This window comes from Trachinotus anak, unplaced genomic scaffold (genome assembly GCF_046630095.1).
Source record: "Trachinotus anak isolate AG129_WGS33_773 ecotype Australia unplaced genomic scaffold, CSIRO_AGI_Tana_v1 ptg000003l, whole genome shotgun sequence".
In the NCBI taxonomy this organism is placed as follows: domain Eukaryota; kingdom Metazoa; phylum Chordata; class Actinopteri; order Carangiformes; family Carangidae; genus Trachinotus; species Trachinotus anak.
In genome coordinates, this window is record NW_027273854.1 from 12,101,691 (window position 1) to 12,128,761 (window position 27,071).

General features: G+C 40.9%; 3 protein-coding genes across 4 annotated transcripts in view; 2 read left to right on the top strand and 1 right to left on the bottom strand.

Moving 5' to 3' along the window:
• The window catches only part of prkcab (protein kinase C, alpha, b), a 104,557-nt gene extending 92,073 nt beyond the window's left edge, over positions 1 to 12,484 (bottom strand). Inside the window, exons 1-2 of one of the 2 annotated variants that reach the window (XM_071473727.1) lie at positions 10,504 to 12,484; positions 10,160 to 10,191 (exon numbers count right to left, since the gene is read on the bottom strand). In XM_071473727.1, coding sequence (XP_071329828.1) covers positions 10,160 to 10,191; positions 10,504 to 10,670 — 199 coding nt within the window. In that variant the 5' untranslated portion in view covers positions 10,671 to 12,484. The remainder of the gene's footprint in view (positions 1 to 10,159; positions 10,192 to 10,503) is intronic. The other variant, XM_071473728.1, reaches the window with a different exon arrangement.
• On the top strand, positions 8,206 to 9,867 carry LOC139617860 (DNA-directed RNA polymerase II subunit RPB1-like). The gene is made up of 5 exons (XM_071473729.1): positions 8,206 to 8,364; positions 8,462 to 8,520; positions 8,594 to 9,596; positions 9,686 to 9,730; positions 9,823 to 9,867. Exons 1-4 carry the CDS (start codon positions 8,342 to 8,344, stop codon positions 9,696 to 9,698), a joined length of 1,098 nt encoding a protein of 365 aa, XP_071329830.1. The 5' UTR covers positions 8,206 to 8,341; the 3' UTR covers positions 9,699 to 9,730; positions 9,823 to 9,867.
• A 1,705-nt stretch (positions 12,485 to 14,189) lies between the features above and the next one.
• Positions 14,190 to 27,071, top strand: part of cep112 (centrosomal protein 112) — a 99,144-nt gene continuing 86,262 nt past the window's right edge. Inside the window, exons 1-6 of the mRNA XM_071473726.1 lie at positions 14,190 to 14,357; positions 14,782 to 14,887; positions 15,014 to 15,204; positions 15,443 to 15,606; positions 23,807 to 23,891; positions 26,215 to 26,292. Of these exons, the coding sequence (XP_071329827.1) occupies positions 14,788 to 14,887; positions 15,014 to 15,204; positions 15,443 to 15,606; positions 23,807 to 23,891; positions 26,215 to 26,292 (618 nt within the window). The 5' untranslated portion in view covers positions 14,190 to 14,357; positions 14,782 to 14,787. The remainder of the gene's footprint in view (positions 14,358 to 14,781; positions 14,888 to 15,013; positions 15,205 to 15,442; positions 15,607 to 23,806; positions 23,892 to 26,214; positions 26,293 to 27,071) is intronic.

Sequence of the window (27,071 nt, forward strand, 5' to 3'; positions counted from 1 at the left end):
ATTTATACTGTCTTATAAGATCACAAATGCTCCACCCAGACAGGCTCACAAACGCACTGTCACAGTTACTGTGGCCCATTTTATTTGTATAAATGGAAGCTGAGGAGGTGATGCCAAGCTCCCATGTTGAATCATCATTTAAGGATTATTTGGAAACAAGGGGTGTTTTGTGTTAGGGGTTTTTTAAAGGGAAGTGTTCGCCTGGGGTATAATAGTTGGCAGAGATTTGGCACATCACAGGCAGAGTGAGGGCCAAGCACTGTTACCATGGTAACCTTGGCACACCACGCTGGCATATCTGGCAAGAGTTTACAGTAGCTATTGAAGATGAGTAAGAATATACACACTTATGCTGTAAGTCCAAGTGATTTTGTGACATTTAAGGCAGAAGACGGAGCACAGGTTTGGTGTGTGAGAGTTACCCGGGTGAAGTCCTGAAAACTGGTCATTATGTTTAAACAGACACTGAGCAAGCTGCAAGGGATATTGTGGGGGTATATGCTTGTCTATGCTTAACGAGGCTAGGTCAAAACCTAATATACACAAAATCACCACACATATACAGTTAAAGTTTATGTGCTGTGATTTTGGCCATATTTACTCAGCTCATTCATGTCAGCATAGAGGGGTGTTCCTGCAGAGGAAAAAGCCAGACCTCGCACTCATAGGGCAGAACTGGTGACTCTGTTCTATGGAAGGTAGCTATGCAATAAATCTAGCATAAATTGCTAGATTTATTGCAAGGTGATTTTTTTTAAAGATCAGCAGAATTTACAAACCAACACCAATATTTGGAACAGCAAATCCCGTCAGCCGTGAAGGATGCATTCAGCCAGGTAGCTGTTAGTCTATTAGCATGACATTGTTAGCAGTTTTCAGTATTTTTGTAGCTTGTATCTGAATCTCAGCTCTTTCAAGTTTGGTCCCTTTGATCCTGTTCTTATTTTCATGAAACAAACTTTAGCTGGGTTTAGCCAGACTGTAGCCAGGGCTGTCCGCAGCCAACCAAGGCCACCCTCTGGTTCCACCACTGGCACTGATCCTCTCTCCTCCTCATCATCCTCTCTTCACAGTAAGGAGTTATAAATGAGAGCTCTTTTGTCTAGCACCCAGACTGTGGCAATCCCCTTATGGTGACACATAAGAAGGTCTTGTGTTGCTCTGTCTTTAGGGTTGCTAACTGGCACACAGATCTAAGTGCCTTTTAGGCACAGCCTGTTAAGGTTCTACAATTCAATTTGACAAGCCCCCAACGACAAAGAATAACGAAAGCCGATATGTCTTGACAGTGTGTGACTTTGGTGGCCTTTGAAGCACACAGACAGGACTGAGAAATTACTCAAACTGAATATAGACTCAGTATTTTAATCTATACTGTACACTACATACTGGAACTCCCGAGTGTAGTTTGTGTATTTGTTGATGATGGTATTATCTGCATGAAAGTCCAACAGAACAGTAAATTTTGAGAATACATTCTGTTGAAATAGCAATAAAACACACGATTACTAATAGATTTTGAGTGTAAATGATCTGGTAACATAAAACACATATCAAAACTGCCAAGAGGAGCTATAACCATGAAAACAAAATGGAAATGGCCCACTTTGTTGCTACAGTAATCTTGAGTGAGAAGTGGAGAGAAAGAGAGACAGAGAGGAGAGTAAAGGAGGAAGGGGGGGGGGGGGCACAGGGAGACCCAACACTCAATAGTAAAAAGAGGCATTTTGAACGTGCAGCAGAGACAAGCATCGACAGAATTACACATAATTATTCCAGCCAGCTAAGCCTCCACTCTTGGTGTAATTAATGCCATTCAGCCGGGAGAGGGTTTAAAAATACAGCATATTAAGGATTGTTTCAGTGACTCCTTCACATTCAACAAGTCTATTTTAATGAGTCCCAAGCTTCTTATACACTCAGCACTAAGCTTGATAACTTTCAAGAGATATTGGAAATAAGGTTTGAAGTGAAACTGAAAGGCCTCCTGTGGGATTTTGATGCCAGTCAAGTTAACTGAAAATTATGTTAGATATTTTCAGTCACCAGGTAGTTATCAGACCTTTGATGAGAAAACTCTCATATGTTTAACACTTACTGCATGTCATTCAAAATACATTCAAATATTTATTTGTTGAGAGCATGGTGTGATGCAGCATTTGACTCTGTTCCTCTTCCAGGTGGTGACCATTATGCTGGCCGTAAAATGTAATTTACTTTTGGATTAACATTGGAACTACCGTTGTAGTTCAAGGCGCGAAACTGCGAGTCAATTCTGTTCAGCATGACTTCTATTTTTACAGTTTCTTTCCTTCCACCGATGACTTTTTCAGTAATGAGAGAGTAAAGCTTATAATAAACAAGTTTCACTTTCTGACACATACAAGTGATTAAAAAAAATAAATAAATAAAATAAAATAAGACCTACGCTTTAACATTAATGATGTCTCAAACTCGTGGTATTTCCCACAAATGTGCCAGAGTGATTAGTCATGTACAGAGGAGCAACACTCACAATGAGGAGGAGATTAATGTATATAAATATATATATATGTGTGAGTGTGTGTGGTTATATATATATATATATATATATATATATATATATATATATATATATATATATATATATATATATATATATATATATATATACATATACATATATATATACATATATATATATACATATATATATACATACACACACACAGACACACACACACACTCCACTCTCTTCCTGCTCCACTGATCTCAGCGGCATCACTTGAGAGGAGCGGTGCTGTGTCTACCTTACTGTTGTGTAAGATGTTTATTGTTCGGGGCTCCCCATCAGGAGTTGCAAAGCTCTGGCTCTCATGTTCCAACACCCCCTCACCTCTGCTCCTTGATTGGTTAATGAGGTCCATTGCTCCATTCTGAGCAGAGGAAGTGATTGGCCCTACCCCTACGCTACCGCTAAGTCTCAGTGACGGCCTCGTTTGAGGCATGTGTCAGCCCTCGTCATGCTAACTGACACATACATGATGTCACCCACAGGGATAGCAAATGTCCCGGAGAGTGGTGGAGCAGCCGACACCCAACGCCTGCATCTGTGCACATGATAAAGATCATTATCACTTGAGGAGAGGTAAACAGTCACTGAGTTGGAAATGAGAGAAGACAAATTGGCTGCATTTCATATGCAAATATATTTCAAATGCAACAGACTAGGCAAGTTACACTTACAGAGATGTCGCCACGGAAAACGTTGGAAGAATCACAAACAACATGGAGATTATACACAACAATACAGCACAGTGAGCAGACTGTCCTGCTAAACAGCAAACATCCGCCCCTCTGAAATGTCCTCAAGCAAAATACTGATCTCTACGAAGAGAATATATACTTTGAGGATCAGCATATACAACTGTTTCTTTATACACTGTCAATGACTTTAAAATCAATTTGTCTATGTCCTTACCTCACTAAATTGTCAAGAATTTAAAGACACAAAGAAATACATTTGCCATGGAGGCCAGTATTCATCTACAGACAATGCATCGACAAGGTAAAAGGAGTGAAAGGGTTTGCATCACATTAATCTGCAGCTTTCTTTGGGTTTACAGAGCTTTATAGCAAGTTTCAGTGCACTCTTTAGCTGTCAATCCACAACTTTGCTGTTTTGGTTCACTCTCACCGCCCTTATAGCATCATTTTCGGCTGCGGTAGCTGGCTGTTTTTAGCAAAAAGCCCAACGGACACTACCTGCTTTGCACCAATGAACATAGTGGAGCATTTACACAACTGCAAATGAATGATAATGTTGCTCCATAACTGCTGGATGCATAAATAAGCAAATGTTTGCTGTAAGGTGATGATATGTCAGTACAGTCTACACAGCTTATTTCCACTGCTCCCAAGTGGCCAGAAAAAATCTGTTATTGCAGGTTTAAGTCAGTTGTAAACTAACTTCCGCGGCACCAGACAATCTGAGACATGACCACTCAGATGTAACTTGGCCACAGTTTATAATCAGTCATCAAGTAGACACAATATCCACCACTGTTTTCACTCTGCTGTCTTTCTTCTGCTTTGAGTAGTCACGCTGTTTGCTTTATCTCTGCCAAAACTGTGAAGCAAGAATCCAGACTGTGTAAAAGGCCTCATTGACTTCATCCTCTCTCTCACCCTAACACTTCCACCCATGCAACTGCAAATCCTCTTCTGTTTATTTAGTCTTGTGCTTATGTGTTCGCCTTTGCCTTCTTCTCTGCCTCTTTCCACCCCCTCTAGATTGTTGCATCTTCTCTCTTCTTCTTCTGCTTCCAACTGCCTCTCCCTCCATCTCTCACCTTTCTTTCTTGTGTCCAGACGTAGTGCTCTCTTCCCAACGATGGGTTCTCAACTCTCCAGATGGTACAGTCATTTATACAGTCATTATATATTCATACAGTCAATGAGATGATCTGACGTTTGGAGAGAAGTTCAGAGAGCAGACAACAACAGACTGTTTAACACTATGACATTCAGGCAGTAATAGTATTCCTGAGGAAATTAATCATTAATACATAAACTAAAAATATTTTTATACAATACAATATTTTATCATTCAAATCATATTTGTCCAAATTTCAACACGCAGCGCGATGACTATTGAATGCCTATCCATCTGTCTACTGTATCTAAATGCAACATAACAGCCTGTAATGTACGTCAGCATCATTTGATTTCAGTGAATTTCAATGGTTAAATGTTAACTTGATCTAATCACTCATGAGATTTCCTAACAAGAAAATTGGTTTATGGTCAGGTGCCCCCCAAATGAGTTCCATTAATGAATAATTCACATTTTTGCCATTTGAATTAAAAATGATGACGTCTATTAACCTAAAGGATTTTTTAAAATGCTGCTATTCTTTTGAAAAGTCTAATCATTTCATTCAATGGGGGGGCAAAGGATAGTTTCCATACATTTGTGATGTGCTTCTGCAGTAGTGGACACATCCCAAAGCAGAGCGAGGACAAAAAACTAAGAAGAGAAGAAATAAAGTAATTGCATGTATTTGTGATATTATATAAGCAGATACAGGTGATAGATTATAGCTATAGGTGATATATAGGTATCAGTGTTAGGGCTGCAACTAACAATTATTTTCATTATTCATTAATCTGCCAAATATTTTCTAAATTAATCGTTTAGTCTATAAAATGTCAGAAAATAGTGACATTTCCATTCAAGTTTCTCAGAGTCAAAGGTCTTAAGTGTCTTGTGTCTGACCAATAGTGTAAAATCCTAGGATATAGAAAGTATAATAGCACCAAAACCATTTTTGATATGGCTGCTTAAAAATGACTTAAACAATTAATTGATTGTCTTCAGGCTGTCGTCACCCTGCCATTTCCAGCATTCTTGCTCTTCATTTTATTCCTTAAAGTTTAGCAGATGTCCAATAAAATAAGTAAGTTTATTTCTTTTAAGTGTACATCTTCGACCAAACTAATGTGATCTCTTTAATTTTATAAGACCTTCGGATGGGGATTGCATTTGATTTCAAACCTTACGATGTTTAACACTGTGTACAGTACTTACTGGAGAAGTTAAATCTACACGATAGACCTTAATTTTATATTGTGCTACAAGTGTTGTTTCTTTCACAATACATTTCTGACTCACAAAAAAACAAGTCACAATAAAAGTGAGTGGGAATGGAAAAAATACAAGATGCACAGTGAGGGAGGGACAGAAGGGAGGAGTAGTGATGTCCAAGTTTAGTGTATGTGAAATGTGTGTATAGCATATAACTCAGCATGTCCATATGACAGGATGTATCACTGTTGCAGACTCTCCACAGTGGACCACGTCACAGCCAACAAGAGAACCAAGCACTTTTCTAAAATGTACATTAAATACACCAACCACTGTAGTTGAATAAAGAGGTTTTTAAATTATACGGAAGTGAGTCACAGTTCCTATGGTGACCAGAGCAAGTAGGTTACAGTAAATGTTCAACAATCCCTGGTTATTCAAGAAAACGCCAGTATCTGTGATGCAGCTGAACAGAAACATATTACATGTGATTTTGGTTAATAAGTGATTCTTTCATCTGCACTTCTGTAACATGCATCCTACATCCCTAACTAAGAGGAGCCAGACTTTAGGCTCAACAATAAAAAGGTAAACCAGGCAACACCCTGGGAACCGCAGTCCTCCACCCACGCAGAGAGACTTTAGTAATAAAGACATTTCTTCTGTCATGGCACTACTTTGGGCAGCACTCCACTGCTTGCAGTTGTGTGGTGGAGGTGGGTGATAACAGGAGAATAAAAAGAAGGGGGGGGGGGAAAGCAGCTATCTAGCTTTTCATTGCACAGCAAGAAGCTCTAGGCAGGCCTTAATCTGCCCACACTTACGAAACCATAAACTGATATCAACCATGGAAATGGATAAGGATGAATGATCACAGGAGTCACGCTTTATCACCTTTTTAATATCTCTTAAAAGCCAGCTGTTCTGCTGGTAAGCTGTACCTCACACATGAAACATTGTCACCTTTAATGGGGTAGATACATGTATATCATCATGTATATCAACGAGTCAATGTTTCAGAAGCAAAAGTATTTGACTTTACATTCCTGTCTCAGAGAAACATTTTTAAGACAATCAGCTCTTGAGAAGTATGCATGAAAAACAAGCTAAGTTTGCATTCACAGAAAGAAATGTATGCTTTCATCTTGAGTCTGATAAATATCTGAGTCTCTAAAGTCTCTCTGTGCTGTCTTACAGCCCCATTTAGTAACAAAACAAGTATCCCATGTCACCATAGTGCCATCAACAATTTCAAAAGCCATTATGAATCCATTCCATGAGTAAAAGAGAGAGGCCTTTACATCAGCCTCTGGAGATTATCCCACTATATGTTTCTCAAAGCAATGCATTCCTTATGCACACTCTACAGGAACAAGCCCTGTCTACAAGAACGCACATCTCTTAGCCCACTTCTATGATGCATATCAAAACTCCACTGACAAACAGTGCTGCAAGCAGACAGTTCAGTCCCTGCACACATATGTACACAACTGATCTGAAAATGAGGAATTTCAATGTAATCTAATCGCTTTTGCACACACATGCACATCACAGAATGACCACAACACATCCAGTCCTATTCCCATCTCCCATGATCTGAAAGAACTGTGACTTTGTGAATCTGGAGATAAAGCTTTGGCTAAAGCATATGAAAGGCAAACATGTCCATGTGGATGAAGGACACAGGGTAGACATTGTTCAAGCAAACACTTAATTAAAGCCACAGATCTTCTCACTGCAGCATTGCTCTGCAGAATGACACTCGCTGACATGAGAGGACACAGAAGTTAGTAACGTTGGTGCAAAGACACCAAGACAGGTAAGTGGGAACTTGATGCAGGTAATAAAGTGATTCATAATGGGTCCATTGCCCTTACTACAAACACTGTTACCAGGTTCACAACCTTTACCCACATTTGGATTGTTATGTAAATTGTCATACAGTGGAGTGATCATTTTTGTTAGCTCTGCAGTGCATCCCCCAAATTCCTCTATAAAAGTTGCCTCCCATGTGACATATTGATAAGGAGCATTGTACAAACCAAGATGCCACCATCTAAATGCATAGCAAATCTACATAGCAAGTCTACAGTGTGGGCCCTCCTGAAACAATATTTTATATTACGTTTTTTGTTTCCATTTTGTGTACATGTGCCATTCTGGCGATCTAACCTTTTTTTTAAACTTCTGTAGTCTCCATTAGAACGCTTTCTACTGTTTACATCTTTGTCTCTCTCTCTCTCTCTCTCTCTCTCTCTCCTTGCTCTTTCCTTTGACATTCTTCCCTTTAGCTGACACTGTATCAGATGTCTAGAGAGAAATGTTACACTGGCAAAGACGGTGGCAACATGATGTTGATTTCAGGGCATACAGTATGTGGCACCCTGGCTCCACATAGAGATTACAGTGAGGGAAAGCGTACTGCAGCCTTTTGACTTTTCAGATGTGTAATGTGCAAAATGCTGCGTCAAATCGAAGAAAGGAGCTCAGCGTTCCTTGGTACTTCAGTACAAACACACAGCATGTTTTACGTGAACAGCTTTCACACTGAAACAATGGGCGGTGTTGTCCAGCTGCCACACCTGTAAACGATTCTGCCACTAATTGCTCTGGGAGCAGCTGCTGCTGCTAATGGCCTTCGTTAAGTCAGACCGAGTGTGCCGATAGGAAAGAGACACAGAGGGATATAATAAGGCCAGAGGTTCCAGGCCAGTCAGTCTTGCCTCAAACCATAGCTTCTGGGGAGTACAGGGTGCAGCTTCTCAGCTAACGGCCATGGTTCTTGGATGCCTTTTTTGGTAAGTTTTTATTGATGCCATGGGTTTCTGGATGCATTTGTTCCAATGACCTTTAAAATAGAGACTTAAATGTTTGTCTCACTGGCCTCTCTTGCAGCGTGTCCTGGTTTTGTCTTCTGCTATTCGACGGCAGTGTTGGTTTACCAGCTATAAAGGGTAATGACTTTCTTCTTAATTACCACATTGAGCCTCATATCTACTGTTTTTATCTTAATTGTCAATTCTGCAGGGTATGGATATCCATACACAGCTGACTCGCGTAACATTGGCGATGATGGAGAAGATGACGTGTTGACCTCTCCAACCTTTGAGAGTAACTGGCTGACTTCAAATGGCCAACTGACTGACCACACAAGTTACAACAAGCCTTCAGTTGCGCAGCAGCCAGTCTCAGTCCCAGCTCAACAAAAGCTGCCTAACACACCTAGTGCTCCTCAGGTAGAGAGACTTGTTAATGGTGCGTCAAGAGACTGGGGCCTAGAAAACCTTGACAAGCCACTCACCTTTCCTTTAAGACCTAACTACCAGCCGAGTGCGCCAGAAAAGCTTCAGCCAGGCCCTATCCAACCTCAGTCCACATCATACTACTACCCTGCCCCATTTTACACCCCTCAGGCTGCAAAGTCTTCTAGTTTTGACTCTTGGCAGCCTGAATCAGTTAGCAGTGACCATGGTGTACCTAACTTCAACACTGGCTCCAGTGCCCATGGAGGTGACTCAAGTAACATGCCCCATCTTGTCTTTGAGGAAGTCTTTCAATATCCCTCTGAAAATTCAGAGCCGTCTGCTCCAAGTCATAGTGGCATCTCCAGTCCTGGAGGGTACAACCATGGTCATTACGTGAGTGAGTCCTTAACTGAAAATGCCCTAGAACCCCTATTCCCAAGCTACACAGCTAATGTGGGAACTCAGCCTGTTGTTGCACCTGGGTGGGGAAGCTCATCCCGTAGTTACCAGCCACATAATGAGAGGACCTCCCCACAGCTTTCACAAAAAGTCGCAAGCTACCAAAATGTGGTTTCCCAGAGAGTCAGTGAACCAATCCTTCCTCCTCCGCCTCCTACAAGCTACATTATCCAGAGCAGAAATGGCTACCAGCGAGGCAGGTATCTCCTCACTGACTCCAGCTATTCACCAGAATTTCCCCCTCCAATGCCTCTAAGCTCACCAAGCGTCAAAGGGCCTGCAATTAGTTATCCAGCTTCCCCTAAGGGTGTAAAGAACCCTCAAAGGTATGCCCATGACTCAACTTTAATCTCTAAATGCTTATTAACAAACATCCTTTCAAAGAAATTAAGCTTATAATCAATTTGTTTTCCAGAACCAAATGGTAACCAACATGGTTATTAATGTGTCCAAGTAACAGGTAAATGTTTCAATTATCTTAACTGTTTAAAATGAATCTTAATGTTTCAAAGTAACTGTCTTGAGATTTAACCCCTGCTGTCTTGCTTGCAGAATGATGTGCCCTCGGGAAGAGAATAAAATTTCAAATTTGAAGTATTTGCTGTGTATGCTCTTCAGCGTGCATTAACTTTTCATCCTCATTCAGTATCAGCACATGGAATCACTTGAAACCTAATTGTTAAGACTTAATGGAGGCTAAGAGAGAATTATACTAGAAAACTATGTATGACCAAGACAAAATGTAATGAACCAAGTGCATCTTCTGTTTTCAGCGTGAAGCATGGAGCAGAACAAGAGTGAGCTGGGCTTCTGTCCTTCACGTCAAACAAATGCTGTCGGTTTACACTAGTTCCAATTCTGCGCCATTATACACATGCAAGTGGTTTACCTTGGCATTGAAATCCTTGTTTTCCAAATCCCCTGCAAAAGAGAGGCACAAATGTTAACGCGTAGTTGCTTTGTTGTAAAATTGTCACTAACTTGCAAGTCTTGATGTTTCGTCTGTCTCGGTAAAATCTTTTCAGAACTACGGGTCTGAGCGCACAAGGAGCTCGTTAGAGCCATGGAAATGGGTTAAAAGCACAGTATCCGCAAACTCCATCACTTCTAGGTTATTAATGTGCTACATTTAACTTAAGCACAACCATTACAAAAGCAGTACATGGAAATACATCATTCATCAAAACAAAGTGAGCATGTCTGCATCAGCTGTCTGAACAGACAGGTGCTTACCATATGAAGTCTGTACAATGGCTGCAGAACGTCGGCTGCTTGAAAAACCTCGCAATAAATTTGTGGTTTTTCACTTCATGCACGTTTTTCTGCCGCAAAGCACCTTTGCGGGCAAATCGGTTCCCAACCCCGGCTGAGTCACTATAATGTAAAAGATGGTCAGCCATACTATGAAAAAACAAAAAAACGACAAAGCCACGACTTCGTGTTGTCCCGACCGATTTCTGCGAGGTTCTTGTCGCTTCACAGCTCTTGACAAGTGGTGCCCTTCGTGCTGGAGCGCTCCTGACAGTCCGCACGCCTCCCTTCTACCTGGACCTCAGCTGAGCGCTTCTTTTTCATTCACAGTGACGTCGCTGAAGGCTGCCTTCACGTACTGTAGGAATATTTCACTTCAGTTTCGGCGCACAATTAATGACAGATTGTCAGAAATTAATTTTAGATACCTAAATATATATTTGTTTCTGGTGACCTGTTCTACGGAAAAATAATTCTAACATTGATGTAAAGTGAAATAGAGGCCTTATCTGCATGCTACTAATGCATAGATATCCACCCAAGAGGCATGTGTCATGCTCAGCCCTACATGATGCAAAAAGGTGACAAGAGAAACCTTTCATTTATAACTATATGCTAAATTCACTTTCTGTAAGCATTTTTTTTTGTAAACAAATGTGCTTCCTAATGTTGACTTCTTTGACATAGGCCTATATCTATATGATCAGTGATTGTTTTCACTGTAGGCTACTATACATTTGTACATACTTGGACCTGGAACGTTTGAATGGATTTTAACTTCATAGGCCTGCCACAGTGTTTATTATTAGTGTGATCCAGTGGCTTTAATTCGTAAAAGTAGACTAATTTCACTGTAATGCTAATTTTGCTTTTAAAAATGACCAATTAAACCAGGAACACCGCATGTTTAAAAAAAAAAAAACATACGAGGAGCATTTGAAGGCGACATGTCCCTCCTTCCCTTGCTGACCGTCCCATAAACAGCCTCTGGTGTTGTGTGCCATCCTGTGGGCTTATAATACATTGCAAGTTTTGATCAAGCTGACAATCATGCCTCGGATCAGTAAAACTGGTTGGAATAAAGCAAAAACAAAGTCGTTTTTCGTTCCTGAATTAGATTCTCAATTGTGGCAACTATGTCAGATATTTCACTTTATTTTTCTATATTTCATATTCGAGCTGAGAATTTAAGTCTACTTTTAGTTTAACGGACAATTAAACACTTTAGAGGAACATAATGAAAGAACAAATTAAATCAATAGTCTAAGTGTATAGTATAAGAAAATACCTTGCCTTAAAACAAACTGGGAAGCAAAGATAGCTTGCAACTTGAACAACTGAACAGCACACAAAATAGCTTCAATGTAGGATTTACAGTGACTTCAGAAAGTATTCAGTCTTCTTCACTTTTGTACAATTTATTGTGGTGTACATTTATTTTAAATGGATAAAATTGCCATTTTTGCCCAATAATGCTCCACCTGGTTGGATGGGAAGCATCTTCGGTGCTCTCCAAATGTTGTATGGGGTTTAAGTCCCGAAGCCACTCCATAGACATGGCTGTCTGCTTTGGTTCATTGTTGAGCCAAAGGTCACCTGTTCAGTCTCAGGTTTGTGCTCAAGAGCAGGTTTTCCTCAAGGACCTCTCTGTATTTGGCTGCATTCATACTTCCCGCAGTTCTGACCCTCTGTCCCTGCTGCTGAGAACCTCCCCCACATCACAATGCTGCCACCATCCTGTGTCACTGTACAGATGGGATAATCTAGATGAGCAGATGTGATGAGCAGGGCCTGGTGTTTGCCAATTATAGAGTTTGCAGTTCTGTTTAAAGATTAACTTTATCTCATCAGAAGCATTTTCCTCATGATCTCAGAGTCCTTTAAATGTATGGCAAAGACCAAGCAGGCTGTCATTTGCCTTTTACTTACAATGGCTTTATATTGCCGCCCTACCATAAAGGCCTGGTTGAGATGGTCCTCCTTCCAGTAGGTTCCCTATCTCTGCAGAGGACTTCTAAAGCTCTGTCAGAGTGACTGTTGGGTTCAGAATCAGAATCAGAATCAGAATCAGAATCAGAATCAGTTTTATTGCCAAGTATGTTTTCACATACAAGGAATTTTTTCTGGTGATTGGTGCAATTGATCAGCAACAGTGGGGCTCTCTAGCCTTGTTGATGAGGCTAATAGCAGATGGGAAGAAGCTATTTTTGTGGCGAGAGGTTTTGGTCCTGAAGGACCGCAGCCTCCTGCCAGAGGGGAGTGTCTCAAAGAGTTTGTGTCCAGGGTGGGAGGAGTCAGCTACAATCTTCCCTGCACGCCTCAGAGCCCTTGAGGCGTACAGGTCCTGGAGGGACGGAAGATTGCAGCCAATCACCTTCTCAGCAGAGTGGATGATACGCTGCAGTCTGTTATTGTCCCTCTCCGTGGCAGCAGCGTACCAGATGGTGATGGAGGAGGTGAGGATGGACTCGATGATGGAGGTGTAGAAGTTCACCATCATAGTCCTTGGCAGGTTGAACTTCTTCAATTGCCTCAGGAAATACATCCTCTGCTGAGCTTTTTTGATGAGGGAGCTGATGTTTAGCTCCCATTTGAGATCCTGTGTGATGGTGGTTCCCAAGAAGCGAAAATGCTCCACGGTAGCCACGGGGGAGTCACACAGGGTGATGGGGGTGGGTGGGGCTGGGCTCTTCCTGAAGTCCACTATCATTTCCACTGTCTTCAGAGCGTTTAGCTCTAGGTTGTTCTGCCTGCACCAGGTCACCAGACGCTCAGTCTCCCACCTGTAGGCAGACTCATCGCCATCAGAGATGAGTCCAATGAGAGTGGTGTCGTCTGCAAACTTCAGGAGCTTGACAGACTGATGGCTGGAAGTGCAGGTGTTGGTGTACAGGGAGAAGAGCAGAGGAGAAAGAACGCAGCCTTGTGGGGATCCAGTGCTGATGGTCTGGGAGTCAGACACGTGCTTTCCTAGCTTCACGTGCTGCCTCCTGTCAGACAGGAAGTCGGTGATCCACCTGCAGGTGGAGTCAGGCACGCTCAGCTGGGAGAGCTTGTCCTGCAGCAGAGCCGGGATGATGGTGTTGAAGGCAGAGCTGAAGTCCACAAACAGGATCCTGGCATAGGTCCCTGAGGAGTCCAGGTGCTGGAGGATGAAGTGGAGAGCCATGTTGACGGCGTCGTCTACAGACCTGTTGGCTCTGTAGGCGAACTGCAGGGTGCAGGTTCTTGGTCATCTCCCTGAACAAGGCCCGTCTTGTTCAGTTACTCAGGTTGACCGGAAAGCCAACTCTAGGATGAGTCCTGGCAGTTCCAAACTTCATGTCACAATCATCCCTGAACTGCTGGGAATGTTCAAAGCTTTAGAAATGGGTTTCAACCCTTGCCCTGGTCTACGCCTTGCTTCAGTTTTCCTTGGACTTCTTGGCTTGGTTTTTATCCTTATTGAGTGTTAAATGTGGGACTCCAGTCAAGTTCTCAGGACATAGCCAATCAGGAATAATTAAAGCAAACAAGATGTACCTCACCACCACATTTTGCAGTGCCACAGCAAAGGGTCTGATTACTTTTGTAAATAAAAATCTTTTTTCTTTTTTTTTTTTAAATTAATTTTTAAATTGTATCTATATATTTTTTATTTACAGCACAATAAAGTGTGCAAAAAGAGAAGGGTCTGGTCTGAAGCCGCTGCATGTGGCGGAGGTAAAGGAAAAAAAAAGGATGTGCAGTTTCTATGGCAACAGGGAGACGCTGCGTCGCCGCGGAAAACGGATGTGGCGTAAAGCGAGGACGCCGAAGTGTTTGAACCGTTTTGAGCGGCGAAATCAGTGCTGAAGGTAAGACGCTTTTTAGTCCATACATTACATTTTCACCAACACTATGCATTTTAAAACACGCCATTAGTCTCTTCATGAAAGCCTGTAAGAGGCGGGTGTGAACCTCGAGCATTAGAGTGATGTGCTTTAGCTCGGCTAGCGTTAGTTGTAACATGTTTGCTAACATTTGCGCTAGTAGTCCTTTAAATGGTATCTAGCTAGTTAACACTGTGAGTTATAGTTATTAGATGGTTATTATGTTATATTATGCTAACATTACGTTGACACGATGCTACAGTGTTTCATATAACAAGGTCTTCACTTTGTTTTTAAACTGAGTAAGTCAGCTAGCGCACTCATAGCTAGCTAACGCAGGTAATGTTTGTCAACAAAGTAGTTAATTAATATATAATAAACCGTGATAACAATTTAGTAATTTTCCCAGGACACCATGAGCAAACCTGAGGACTCATGGGAGAGGCTGGACACTGAGTTCGACCATTTTCTACTGGACATGAAGCCATATGTCCTGAAACACCCCAACAAGACTGGTGAGATTTCAAACTTAACTGCAGGTTCTGTTTTGTGTTTTTTGTGCTGTTTCAAGAACATGTATGTGCTAAGTTAATCATCTATAACATCATTTCTCCTCTATCGTTCTCTTCCAACGTTCTCAGAGCGCCAGCAATGCGCCATATGGATAAAGAAGCTGTGTGACCCGGCCACTTGTGGTTCAGGTCTGATAGGTCGTAAGAACCGCAATATGTATGCCCGTTTGCTTCTTCACATGCTTAAAAGCGGGATCCTGGAGGGGCCTTTCACCAGCAAACCAGAGCCTGGCACCCTCAAGACACTACCTACCTACATGGTAAAAATGGCTGCTTTATCGTATCATAAATATAGCTGTACTGCCATGTAGTAGTGAGAACACTTTATGGTTTCAAAACACTGTTGCGCCCTAATGTGAAGTACAATGCACTTTAAACATGCTGTTTATTTAAAGAGCCATTTTTGAGGCAACATATCCAAAGACAGTTAGAAATAAATGGCTCGCATATACTGATACACTTTTCTAATCTAATCTGTCTATTTATTTTAATTTCTAGTCCATCTACTTTGATGAGCCACTGAGTGGGCGGTCTGTGCAGCATAGCAATGCAGGTCTACCTGACTGGGTGACAGGAGAACTGGGTGACTACACTGACAACAGTTTGATTGTCGGCCTGCTTCAGGACAAAACCAGTTCCACACCTATTGCATCTCATCACAGGTATAGTTTCACTGTACATCGTCTTGGTCGCAGGTATAGATTGAAAATTTCCCTAATTAAACATGGGAATGACAATTAGTTATCTGACTTTATTGTGTTCATAGATTTGCAAAGCACTGCATTTTAAGATTTTATTTTTTTGAGTGTGCTAAATAAAATGCAAAAGTTAATTTGAATTAGTTTTCTTTCCAAAACCACAAACAAGCATGAGGTAATGGTGATTTTTAAGGATCACAACTTCATAGATTTGATAATTATTATGCAGTGATGCATGATATACTTTTGCATGTATGAGCAAAAGACCAGTAGTAGCCAGATTTAAAGGTAGGACCCTTCATGGTGTGGATTCCACAAAATATAGGAAACATTACTATGAGACTCTGGTCCATGTTGACATGATTGCATCACATAATTTCTGCAGATTTGTCTTTTCCCATTCTAGGAGTTCTATTAGATTCATATCTGGTGACTGGGGAGGCCATTGAAATACAATGAATTCACTCTCATGTTCACCTGAAACCAGTTTCAGGTGGCTTTTGCTTTGGGACATTGGAGCAAATGCTAGAAGTAACCATTAGAAGATGGGTAGATAGGAGCCACAAAGGGATGCACAAGGTCAGCGACAACATTCAGATAGGCTGTGGCATTTAAGCAATGATTTATTGGTATTAAGGGGCCCAAAGACAACATTCCTGACACAATTGAAAAGGCAGTCTCTCCTCAGTTTTTATAGTGCTTCGATGCATGCTTCAGTCAAATGTCAAGACAACCTTGCCGTACTTGGTATGACTTTCTCTTGGCTTAAGACTCATTGTTCTTCTGTTATCGTTCATACATCAGCCATCTCAAATGTCCCCCTTAAACTCCTATAAACATATATCCTGTTTTGTGCAGGTATATATTTTCAACATTCTCAGAAGACATGTACACAGGAGCAGGGTTTCAACCCCCTCCAGGCTAATCTCCTTTAAATTGAGTTTCTTTGCATTTACTTTCACTAACTTAAACATTGTAATATCATGCGGGTTACCTGTGACACATCTGTTAGTACTAGTAAAAGCATGATTATAACAGGAATTTCCATTACAAATCAAATAAGGGCATTCTATTATGGTATCATGTTCCAGTACAGTCAGATTATTGAAAAGAGAGCTCTCCCTTCCTAGCTTGTGACTTAACTACTAAGACTGTCAAAAAAAACCTTTGCCCAGATATAGCAGATGCTGCATATAACACATAAGATATTTATCTAAGCATTCTATTTAAAAGTTTTTTTATCAGACTGAAAACATTGATCTTGTTTGTGAAGCTGGATACACACAGCTTTCGTGACTGATTGCCCATCGTATTTGCTCAGCAGCACTATCTGAAAAACTGAAGACATTGCCAAGTTCTTGCATCAGTCTTCATGAGCTGTCCATTCTGACTTTTCAAAGAGAAATACTTCAAAACAGCATGAGAGTATCAGGAACCTCTCATATTCTCTAGCCATCTTTCTGTTCCTCTTCTCTTTACACTTTCACAATTGTTGAACCTGAGGTCTAACCTCCACAGAGGAGAGGGGGAAGCAGAGAATAAAGTTAGATAGCTCATTAGCTTGCTCTCTGTTTCTTAAATTGCTTGGCTTCTTTTCTTGTACGAACATCAGCTGAATGCCTAAAATTTAAATATATGTATTTTGGATTTAGAATTGTTCTGCTTGATTAAAATAGCTTGACTGAAATCTCATGTACTACGCAGGTCTTTGGGCTTGTGCCTAAACATATAGACACACACGTGAGGTCTTTCAACGTGCCTCACTAAATCACCAGTCATCCTAGATTGCTTAGGGATATTTCCTTTGGCTACAGACAGTTCAGGAGTTTGACGAAGCGATGTTAGTAATGGCTCAGGGTTTTTCATTTCAATTAACAAGGAAAGGCAAATCAGAGCCCAGTGGCTTGATATGTGCATTAGCATAATAAAAAGAGAGCACTGTAAATGTAGTAAAAACAGCTTAATATCCACCAGGGCACCAGGTAAGAAAGAGTACAGACCCTTTGCAGCCATATTTAATTAAACTTTTACTGTCAGGGTTTGTAGGATATTTGATTCTTAGAGAATGTTCATTTGGGCTTGTCTTTAAATATTTGTCACAGTTATATCTGCGTTATCTAGCCTGACGCCTGCTAGTAGAACTTATTTTAATTCTGTATTTTAAATTTGCACATTGGCACCGACAAAAAAGACATACATTTAAAATGTCAGCATGCATACTTCATTGCTTGCTCTTCAAATGCGGAGGAAAGGGACATTATTATCTTATAATGAACAGTAGTAGCAGTGACATACAGTATTAGATGTTTATGGATGATGTTTATTTTAAAGAAATATGTTTTCATATTTTCTTTTTAATTTCTATGAGTGAGGTTTTGTTAAATCATAATTGACTTCTTTGTGTGACCAAAAAGCTCAGTTTGTTTGCGTAATAAATTCTATAGCTTATATTACAAGTAATTCAGAATAGGGTGGGTTCTATAAGCCACAACTCTTCCTTCTTGCTGCTATAGAGGGTGTGAATAGACGGTATTTTGGGGGGAGCAGACTGCTGAGTACCATAATGTCTGATTGGGATAAGACCATGAAAGACGCTCAGATCACAGGCTAACATCCTGATGGAGAAAATTATTCAGGCCAAGGGTCCTTTTATGTGTCTCTCTCATTTAGATAAGATTAAATAGAAGGAACTCGTCTGACTCCCTCCCTCTGATGTGGCAACGTTTGATCTCTGTCTCACTCACCATTAGTCAGGTGATGGGCAGGGCCTCTTTTAGCTTGTGAAGTTAGATCCCCTTCAAGTTTCACCATCTAAAGGCACTGTTGGTGTTGTAATATGTTTGTGTGTATTAACAGACACATCATCCAGCCTCATTAGTCAAAAATGCCCAGAATAAATTACCAGGCGTTCCACTACTGCTGTGCTATTACTAATTTGGCCACAAGATGGAGGCACTGCTTTGTCTATAGTTTTGCGCAAGGGGACTGCTGTGGGAAAGCAGATGCAGGTAGTGAGGGTCAAAGGATCATACAAAACAGCTCTGGTGATTAGTCTACATGTCCACTCAATCTTATTATGTCAGCTTGAGCTCAAAGAAGAGATAATGATAAAGACGTGAGAGGGAAAATGGCATATGCGGTTTGGTTTTGACATGTTAACTTGGTAACCCCTGCTAAAGTTTAGATGAAGAGCATGTAGTTTTGGCTTTATCTCTTTGTATGTGGCTCTACTCTCTTCAAAAACCTTTTCATAGACCTCTTATTCTGTTCTTGTTTTCCTCTTGTCTCTCTCAGACTTCTGCCTTCCATATGTGTGATTTTCACCCACATATGAAAACTTTTAACCGCCCCTTTCTACTCTCCCTCCTTTTTTTTCTCTGGGTAAGTGCGACAATAACATTGTCCTTGCAGTTGCAGGAGTCAGACGTTGATGTTGGTATAAACACCTCACGTCTCTCCCTTATAGGCCAGCATGTTTCCACTGATCTTCCAGCCTCCAGGTGCTGTTGGGTTATGTTTGAGGGTGTGCAGGGGCAGAGGGATGTTTGTGTCCCAAGGTCAGACTGCTTTCCTGAGAGTGCCCGAGGCTGAGACCTGGGCCCTCTGGCTATGCACCTGGAGGTCAGGCCTGGGTATGGATGTCAGGCTGCTTTAATCAGCCAAGCTGCAGCTTCTGAGGCTCTACATGGTGCTCTCATTTTCTTCTGTGTGTGTGTGCGCGCGTGTGTAGCTCTGGCTGGACTTGCCACTGCTTTGATCTCTGGGCCTCAGACTCCAGACACATCTGATTCAATTATCCTCATCCACCTGTTGACTTAGAGGCCCAAGATTGCAATGCTTGGCCCCCCTATCCAAGTTTCACAGCTGCATGTGTTTGTGCATGTGCATGCAGGTGTGTGTGTCTGTGTGCGCATGCATAGACCAGCCAGTATGTGAGAGGGGAATGAGTGAGTACGCATAAACTTAAGTAAGCTTAAGTCTGCAGGGTTTAATTTGAAACTTTCGATTATAGTTAATTATACATTAATGAAACAATGTTAAATTCCCAACAGTATTATTTCAACCAGTCTGTTCCTGTGATAGTTTTCTTATCTAATTAAGGACATCTCTCTCACAGAGTCATTGTATATATGCTTCAGCTGTTGAAAGACTTTGCTACCCTTGTAAGTGATGTAAAAACAAGTACATCAGAGCTTTGGTGGTGTTCACGTCAATTCATGCATTTATAACACATTATTTACAATACAGGACATGACACAGAGATTTCCACAATCGTGCATGTACAGAAGCACAGTGTAATTATACAGTGCTCCAGAACTCTGTGCAGCTTTAAGAGTGGATATTGTAATTCCTCAGGCCACTGCACTCTCTTAAGTGAATTAAACATGAACAAACCAACCAAAAAACCGGGCTCAATAAGAACCTGGCTTTCAGTGAAGTTCTCTTCCTGAGTATCTAAAACTCTGGTGCTCATGAAGATGAAGACAGTCCAGAGTGTCATTACCATATATTTTATGTCCTGTATAACTGTCCAGTCTTTTCCCCCCGAGTCTCTTTTACCACTATGTTATTAATCAAAATCCTATTTAGCAACCTTTTATACTTTATAACATGACAAAGATATTTTGTTGTCATATTTTGTCAATTTATTGTCATGCCTGGCAACAGCCAGGGATGGAGGCATTATGTTTTTAGGATGTCCGTCCATTCCATTCTTGTGAACATGATATCTCAGTAACACCTTGAGGGAATTTCTTCACATTTTTACAGACATTCACTTCGACTCAAGGATAACTGATTAGATTTTGCTAGTCAAAGGTCAAGGTAATGGTGACCCTAATGAAACATGTTTTGGCCATAATTCACAAATTCATACGCTAATTATGACACAATTTAACACAAATATCCAAATGGTCAAAGGTCAACATCACTGTGACATCATAATGTTCTGCAAAAACACTTGGCTATTATTTAATTTTGTAACTCAGGAAATGGAGATTGTGACCATATTTCCTGCAACTTGGCTGGTTGGCAGAGGCCTACAACTGCGAGGTGGTAATTCTTGTTATGTTATTGCAAGAAAAACAACAGAGTGATAAATAACATCAGGTTAGACAAAAAAACCCCTCCAAGATAGGGGCTAAGAGAAAAACCTCTTTTTTGAATAAAGAATAAAAATAACATTGGGATCCAAAAATCTAAGACCACTTTCCTATTCCCTTTTATGGGAAACAGTAACATGTTGTTTCACAGAATTTCAAGGACTGGGATAGATGATTGTTGTTAATAATTATTAAAAAGCAGTCATCACACACACACATGTTAACTGAAAGAGACACAAATATTAAGATGTCAGTAAGAAAACCATTTCAGTTCTCTAATGACCAATAATTCTCAAAGGCAAAGAAAGAAATTGGATACAAATATACAATCTGAATGTAATTTCTGTACCATCTTTTGCAGCAAATAAAGGTGATACCACAGTGCTCCATTGATAAGTCTTTTATCAAAATATTGGATGAATATTATTATCACTGTCCAGTTAAATATACCTAAAATAGCACCTAGAGCCATTGCAGTCAGCAGTCCTTTTGATACAATCATTAACCAGTTGCTGTGGTAGTAATAATTCAGTCAACAGAGTTGCAGTCTATATTAATGCTGTCTTGGTGTTGTATGTCTATACCCTAAGTTAGAGGATTTGAGGTAAATGACACAAATTACAAATATGATTCCTGTGGGTATGTGCTAATACAGAATCAGAAAAACTTTATTGATACTCACAGGGAAATTGCTTTGTTACAATTGCTCTACATGCAGTTAAGAAAGACAAAGTAAATAATTAAAAAAACAAACAAAAAAAAAAGTACTATAAAATGTAAAATGCTAATGTGCAAAAAGTAATGTGTGACATAGAATCACAGTATGGACAAAAATGCAAAAGTGGAAATCTGTTAAACACGTGAACAGTAATTTAACAGTTACTCAATTAACAGCAGTTTAACAGCAGAGTGCTGGTGGAGATGTGCAGAAGTAAGTGATTCACTGTAATGTAAATATACGTTGGCAGGAGTGGCGGTAGAATGTAGAAGTTCTAAAAAATGTTCATATTCAGCAGAAAGGGGAGGAATTGTATATCTGGATGGCCACAAGAAGGAAGAACCTCCTGTGGTGTTCAGTGGATCACTTAGTCATTCTGAGTCTCTGGCTGAATGTGCTTCTCTGGCTAACCAGAACACTGTGTGGAGGGTGGGAGACGTTGTCCATGAGGGAGATGAGTTTTGACATCATCCTTCTCTCTGTGATTACCTGCAGAGGGTCACACCCACAGGCATGATCCAGCCTTCTGAATTAGTTGGAGTCTGTTGGTGTCTGCCATCCTCAGGCCTCTGCTCCACTAGATTACACCATAGAAAATGGCCACCACACACTCTTGAAACATCCATACCATGGTGCTACAGACATTGAAGGACCAGAGCCTCCACAGGAAAAAGAGCCGACACTGGCCTTTCCTGTTGAGGGCTGCAGAGTTCCCAGTCCGGTCTAGTTTTCTCTTCAAGTGGACACCCACTCCACATCTCCACCATCTCTCCTCTAATGGAAAGAGGAGTACCAGAATCATGAATATCCTGAGGTCCAACACCAGCTCTTTGTTTTGTTGATGTTCAGGTCACATCAGTCCACAAAACCCTCAGAGTACCCTCTGGTACTCTGACACATCCTCCTCCCAATGCATCCAACAACTGCAGAGTCATCTGAAAATTTCTGTAGGTGGCATCTGAAGTCTGACATGTAAAGGATGAAGAAAAAATAGGCGAGAGAGTCCGCTGTGGAGCTCCAGTACTGCTTGCCACTGTGTCTGACTCGCAGTTCTGAAAGTGCACATGCTGAGGATGACTGGTAAGCTAATCCATGATCTAGGACACAAGAGGAGCATTAACTTGCATAGCAACCATTTTTTTTCCCCTGACGGGCAGGCTGAATGGTTGTTAAGGTGCTGGAGAAATCAAAGAACAGGATTCTGGGCGCATACCCTGTCCTGTCCAGGTGGATATAGGTACGGTGGAGCAGTTATACAAGGGCATTGTCCACGCTGATGTCTGCTTGGTAGGTGAACTGGAGGGGATCTGACGAAGGTTTGACCAATGGCCGGAGGAAATCCAGGACCAGTCTTTCAAAAGTCTTTATGATGTGCAAGGTCAATACTACTGGTCTTTTGTTGCTGGCGGCAGTGGGATGGGCCTTCTTCGCTTCAGGAACCAGGCAGGATGTCCAGCACATCACAGGGACCTTCTCCAGACATAAACTGAAGTGAAAGAGATGCAGGAGTATATCACAGCACAGCATACAGATATCCTCCAGTTTTACATTCAGCAGTCTTTCCAGAAACCTCACAGCAATAGTGCTTTCCTCCATGATGTGATAACACTGCCTGTGACAAATGAGGTTTAAAATTCTCAGTACCAGGAATGCTAAAAAAATTGGGATGGAAAAGAAAGCCCATAGGCTCCAAATTGAAAGTCTAAAACATTGCCATCTAGAGTGTAATGTGATGTCTTTATTGGATAACAGCAATTTTTTTCTTCATTGTTGTCCTACATCTCCTGTCCTCATCTACATCTTCATTTAATTAGCATTAGTAGGCCATTAGTGCCTTGTGTGCCTCCTGTTAATGAGAGTGTGAGCTTAGTAATGCCTTTACGCGTGTGTGCACAGGAGAAAAAGCGAAGTGAGAATGAGAAGTGTGTTTGTGCGCATGTGTGCCAGTGAATATGAGCAGTTTCCCTGTTAAGCTGCCTGTTTAAACCATGATGGACATGATGAGGGACAATGATTGAAGTGTATGATTATAAAAAGATTGAACAAGCCATAGACTGGTGCCATGTGGGTTGTGCATGGAAACAGACTGATGTATAGCTGAGACGTTTATTGTTCAGATGGGATGAAATGCAGACCACAAACCATGCAACCAATGCCAGATGTTGATCTGTGTAAATAGCAAGGCACTCTGCTGACGCAAGCACATTCATATGCAAACAGAGAGACAAGAGCAGACTCTAGAGACATGCGCACACACACACACACACACACACACACACACATATACTGTAGGTTAACCTCTCACACTTTTCTTTCTGTTTTTCTCTCACTTTATCTCTTCCAGGAGAAGGCTGTACGAGGAAAGGACTCCATCACGACCTACAGCCTCCAGTTCACTCAAACAATCACTCAGACATGAAGCCAGAAGGGTTAGTTCATCACTGTATTTCAAACTGTCAACCACACCTCTGGACTTCCCTGGCATAGTTGTTTTAAGATTCAGCAAGTAAGGTTTTTTAGATTTCTAGATTGCTGCAAGGTAACTGTGATGAAACATTGAAATATTAAGAGCAAACCTGCTGGTGCCAAAAAAAATAGTAGCCACAGTGTTTTGCTTTCTTCTTTAATGCATACCAATCTGGAAATTCCAGGTCTAATTTCCCTGTGAAGTTGGAGGAAATTCCCAGAACTCATAGAATGCTGGTTCAAGGTACAAAAATGAAACTAATGGCCGTGATAACAATACATTTGACAGTAACATAAACTCAGCTGCCAGTTTGTTAGATACACCTTGCTAAAAATAATGCAAACTAATACAACAGTCCTGCAAAACATCCTACTGCATTATACTAACCTTATTGATAGAAGTGGGGCGGACAAAATAATAGAAACACTTGTGCGTATAACCATAAAGTTGAGTCAACATTCAACTGTTTAGTCAAAACATTATAAAGATCACAACTATTTGTTTTCACTTATCAAAGTCTGAAATGTTTAAAGCCAATCAAAACTCTTTCAAATATAATAATATAGTTTTTTGGTTTTATTTATGTTTTGTTTGTTTTTTGATAATATTAAATGATGTGCATTAGTTAGTTATTAGTTACTTAATATTTGTAACTGAAGTGTAAAATTCAGTTCAAATGCTGCGAAATCCTGATTGGTGCATTGAAATATGCCCCACCCACTTCAATTCAGCAAGAAGAACACAGAAAAAACAGTACAAACAGAGCTTTGTCATGTAAAACAACCAAAATTGTTCTACCTCTGGCAGAAATTTGTTTGTTCTTGTAGGACCACATCTCTCATAGTCAGAAGCTGATTGAGAAATATGTTTGAATGTAATCATCATTCTCATCAAACCCTCATGAATCTATTCTCAGTGGCCACTTTCTTAGGTAATGCAGTCCAAAACAACAGCCCTACCATAACATCTATCTTTATGATACTCATAATGTTTGGTCTTTGGTGATATAGTCATAAACGTATTAACTGAATTATGTTTTAGCACTGATGCCATAGTTGGAGTTGTACTGGACTGCATTATATTAAGAGGTCCTCCTAATATTCTTACCTGTAAACACTTCTCAGAATAATGCAGTCTAGCACACCACACCTTTTAACTACGACCTCAATAATAAAGGTATAATTGAATTTATTTCCCACAATGTCACCAAAAACAGAGCACTGCTTTGTAAAGATAGATTATTTGGCAGGGCTGTCGTATTGGATTGCATTCGATTGTATAGGCATACCCAATAAAGTAGCCACTGAGTATATTTGTTCATGGTACAAGCCAATGTACAATTCACTGGCACTGCTAGTACATCTTTGACAGAAACCATTTGAGGCCATTCATACTTATCAGTGTTCAACAAAATGCATTGAATTCCTGGTGCGATAGAGAGACTGTGACATGCAGCTTTGAACAGCCAATGACCCGCATACTTAGAATTTCTAGATATTGAAATGAAATGTTTACCCTGTTTATTCTAGAGTGAGGCTCTGGGACCTTAATGCCTTTTTAATCAGAGGGAGTATTTAATCCACAGCTATTCCATTCAGCCATTTCTCTGTGTCAGTGCTGTTCCACTGAGGTACACCCAAGGTCCACACTCCACCAGATCCTAATCAAATTCAACAACATCTCTCCTTTCCCTATCACTCTCTCAACTTTATTAGATATTTCCCCTATTTCGACCTTGGTGCCCAACCTCGACGTGAGTAAACTGATCTTGTATCAACAGAACCCCTGGATGCTTTCGAATTATACTGTATAAAACAAATCCGGAGGCCCGTTGTAACAAAAGGCCAGGGAAAACAAGAATGACATGTGGTGTAGCTACGTATGCCCCTCTTGTGGAATTTACTGTGTGACGGAAATGATGTGGAACTGCCAAACATCTGGAGTGCTGTATGTGAAAGGGGAGGAGAGTGAGGGAGCGAAAGGGTAGAGAGATGGAGATAATCAGGGAGTAGAATGCTGTTTGTATGGAAGAACACATGTGGGTGTATTGTATATCTGTAAGCTTTTAAAGACCCTTGTTGTTGTTGTTGTTGCCAAGAGGAATTATATTGTGTCAAAATAATAACCTCCGCCACTTTTTGCTGATCTCTTCCTCAGGCGAAACTGCCATTCAAAGCGCTGTCAGAAATCCTTTAAATTTCCTCCTCTAATTTATATCACACCTCCTTTAACCTTTATTTTGTTTTTCTGTTTACACATTCATTCCCTCCCTTTTTCCTCCTCAGGTGGATGGGGGGCTGAAGGCAGATATGTCTCCTGATGACAGTGACCTGGAGGCTCGTCTCAACAGCTGGAACCTGGGGGTGAGTCCAGAGGCATGCCTTGAGCTCCTTGGTTACATACAGCTGTCAACATGCTGCAGCTCATCTATGACAGTGACAGTGATTCTGAATGCCTGAGCTCATGAGTAAATCTAAATCAGTAGTGCAGTGATGCCGAGTTTGCCATATTGCTTACACACTGCTGAGCAACGGATTCAAAATCCCTTTCACCTTTGTCCTCTTGAAACCACTTCCTTTATGCACCTCAGGGCTATTGTGGGACGTGAGGGTAGGATGAGTGGAAGAAGGGTTGTGTAAACTGAGCATTTGAAGATGTGTGCACCTCTCTTATCTTACGTCTGGAGTGCACCAAGCCAGGGCTTGATAAGCACTCTGCCCTCATATCTTTTATTCCCTTATTTATTCCCTATCTCCTCACCTGCATGACCCTGAGTCGCTCTTTTTCTTTTTTGTTCGCTTGTCACCTCTGTCATTTCTCTCACATTACTTGAATATGGATGTTTTTTACAGGACAGCCCCCTTTCTGTTTTTCCATCTCTTTCTCTGTTTCTCTCTGTTTTGCCATTCTGTCGTTTGCCCTCTCTTTCCATCCAGCTTTCTCTGACTCCCTCATCTTTGCTCTCCCTCTCTCTTTCAGTACTAGGGTAATCTGAGGTATCTATCAGCAGACGTGAAGCCATGCACTGCTCCGCTCTGCACTCCTCTGTGTTGAGAAGCTGATAAGATGCATTGCTTGGCAACGCTCCCCCAAGCCTGCATCTTTCAAATCAACAGATGTTCCTACAGACACACATATACAC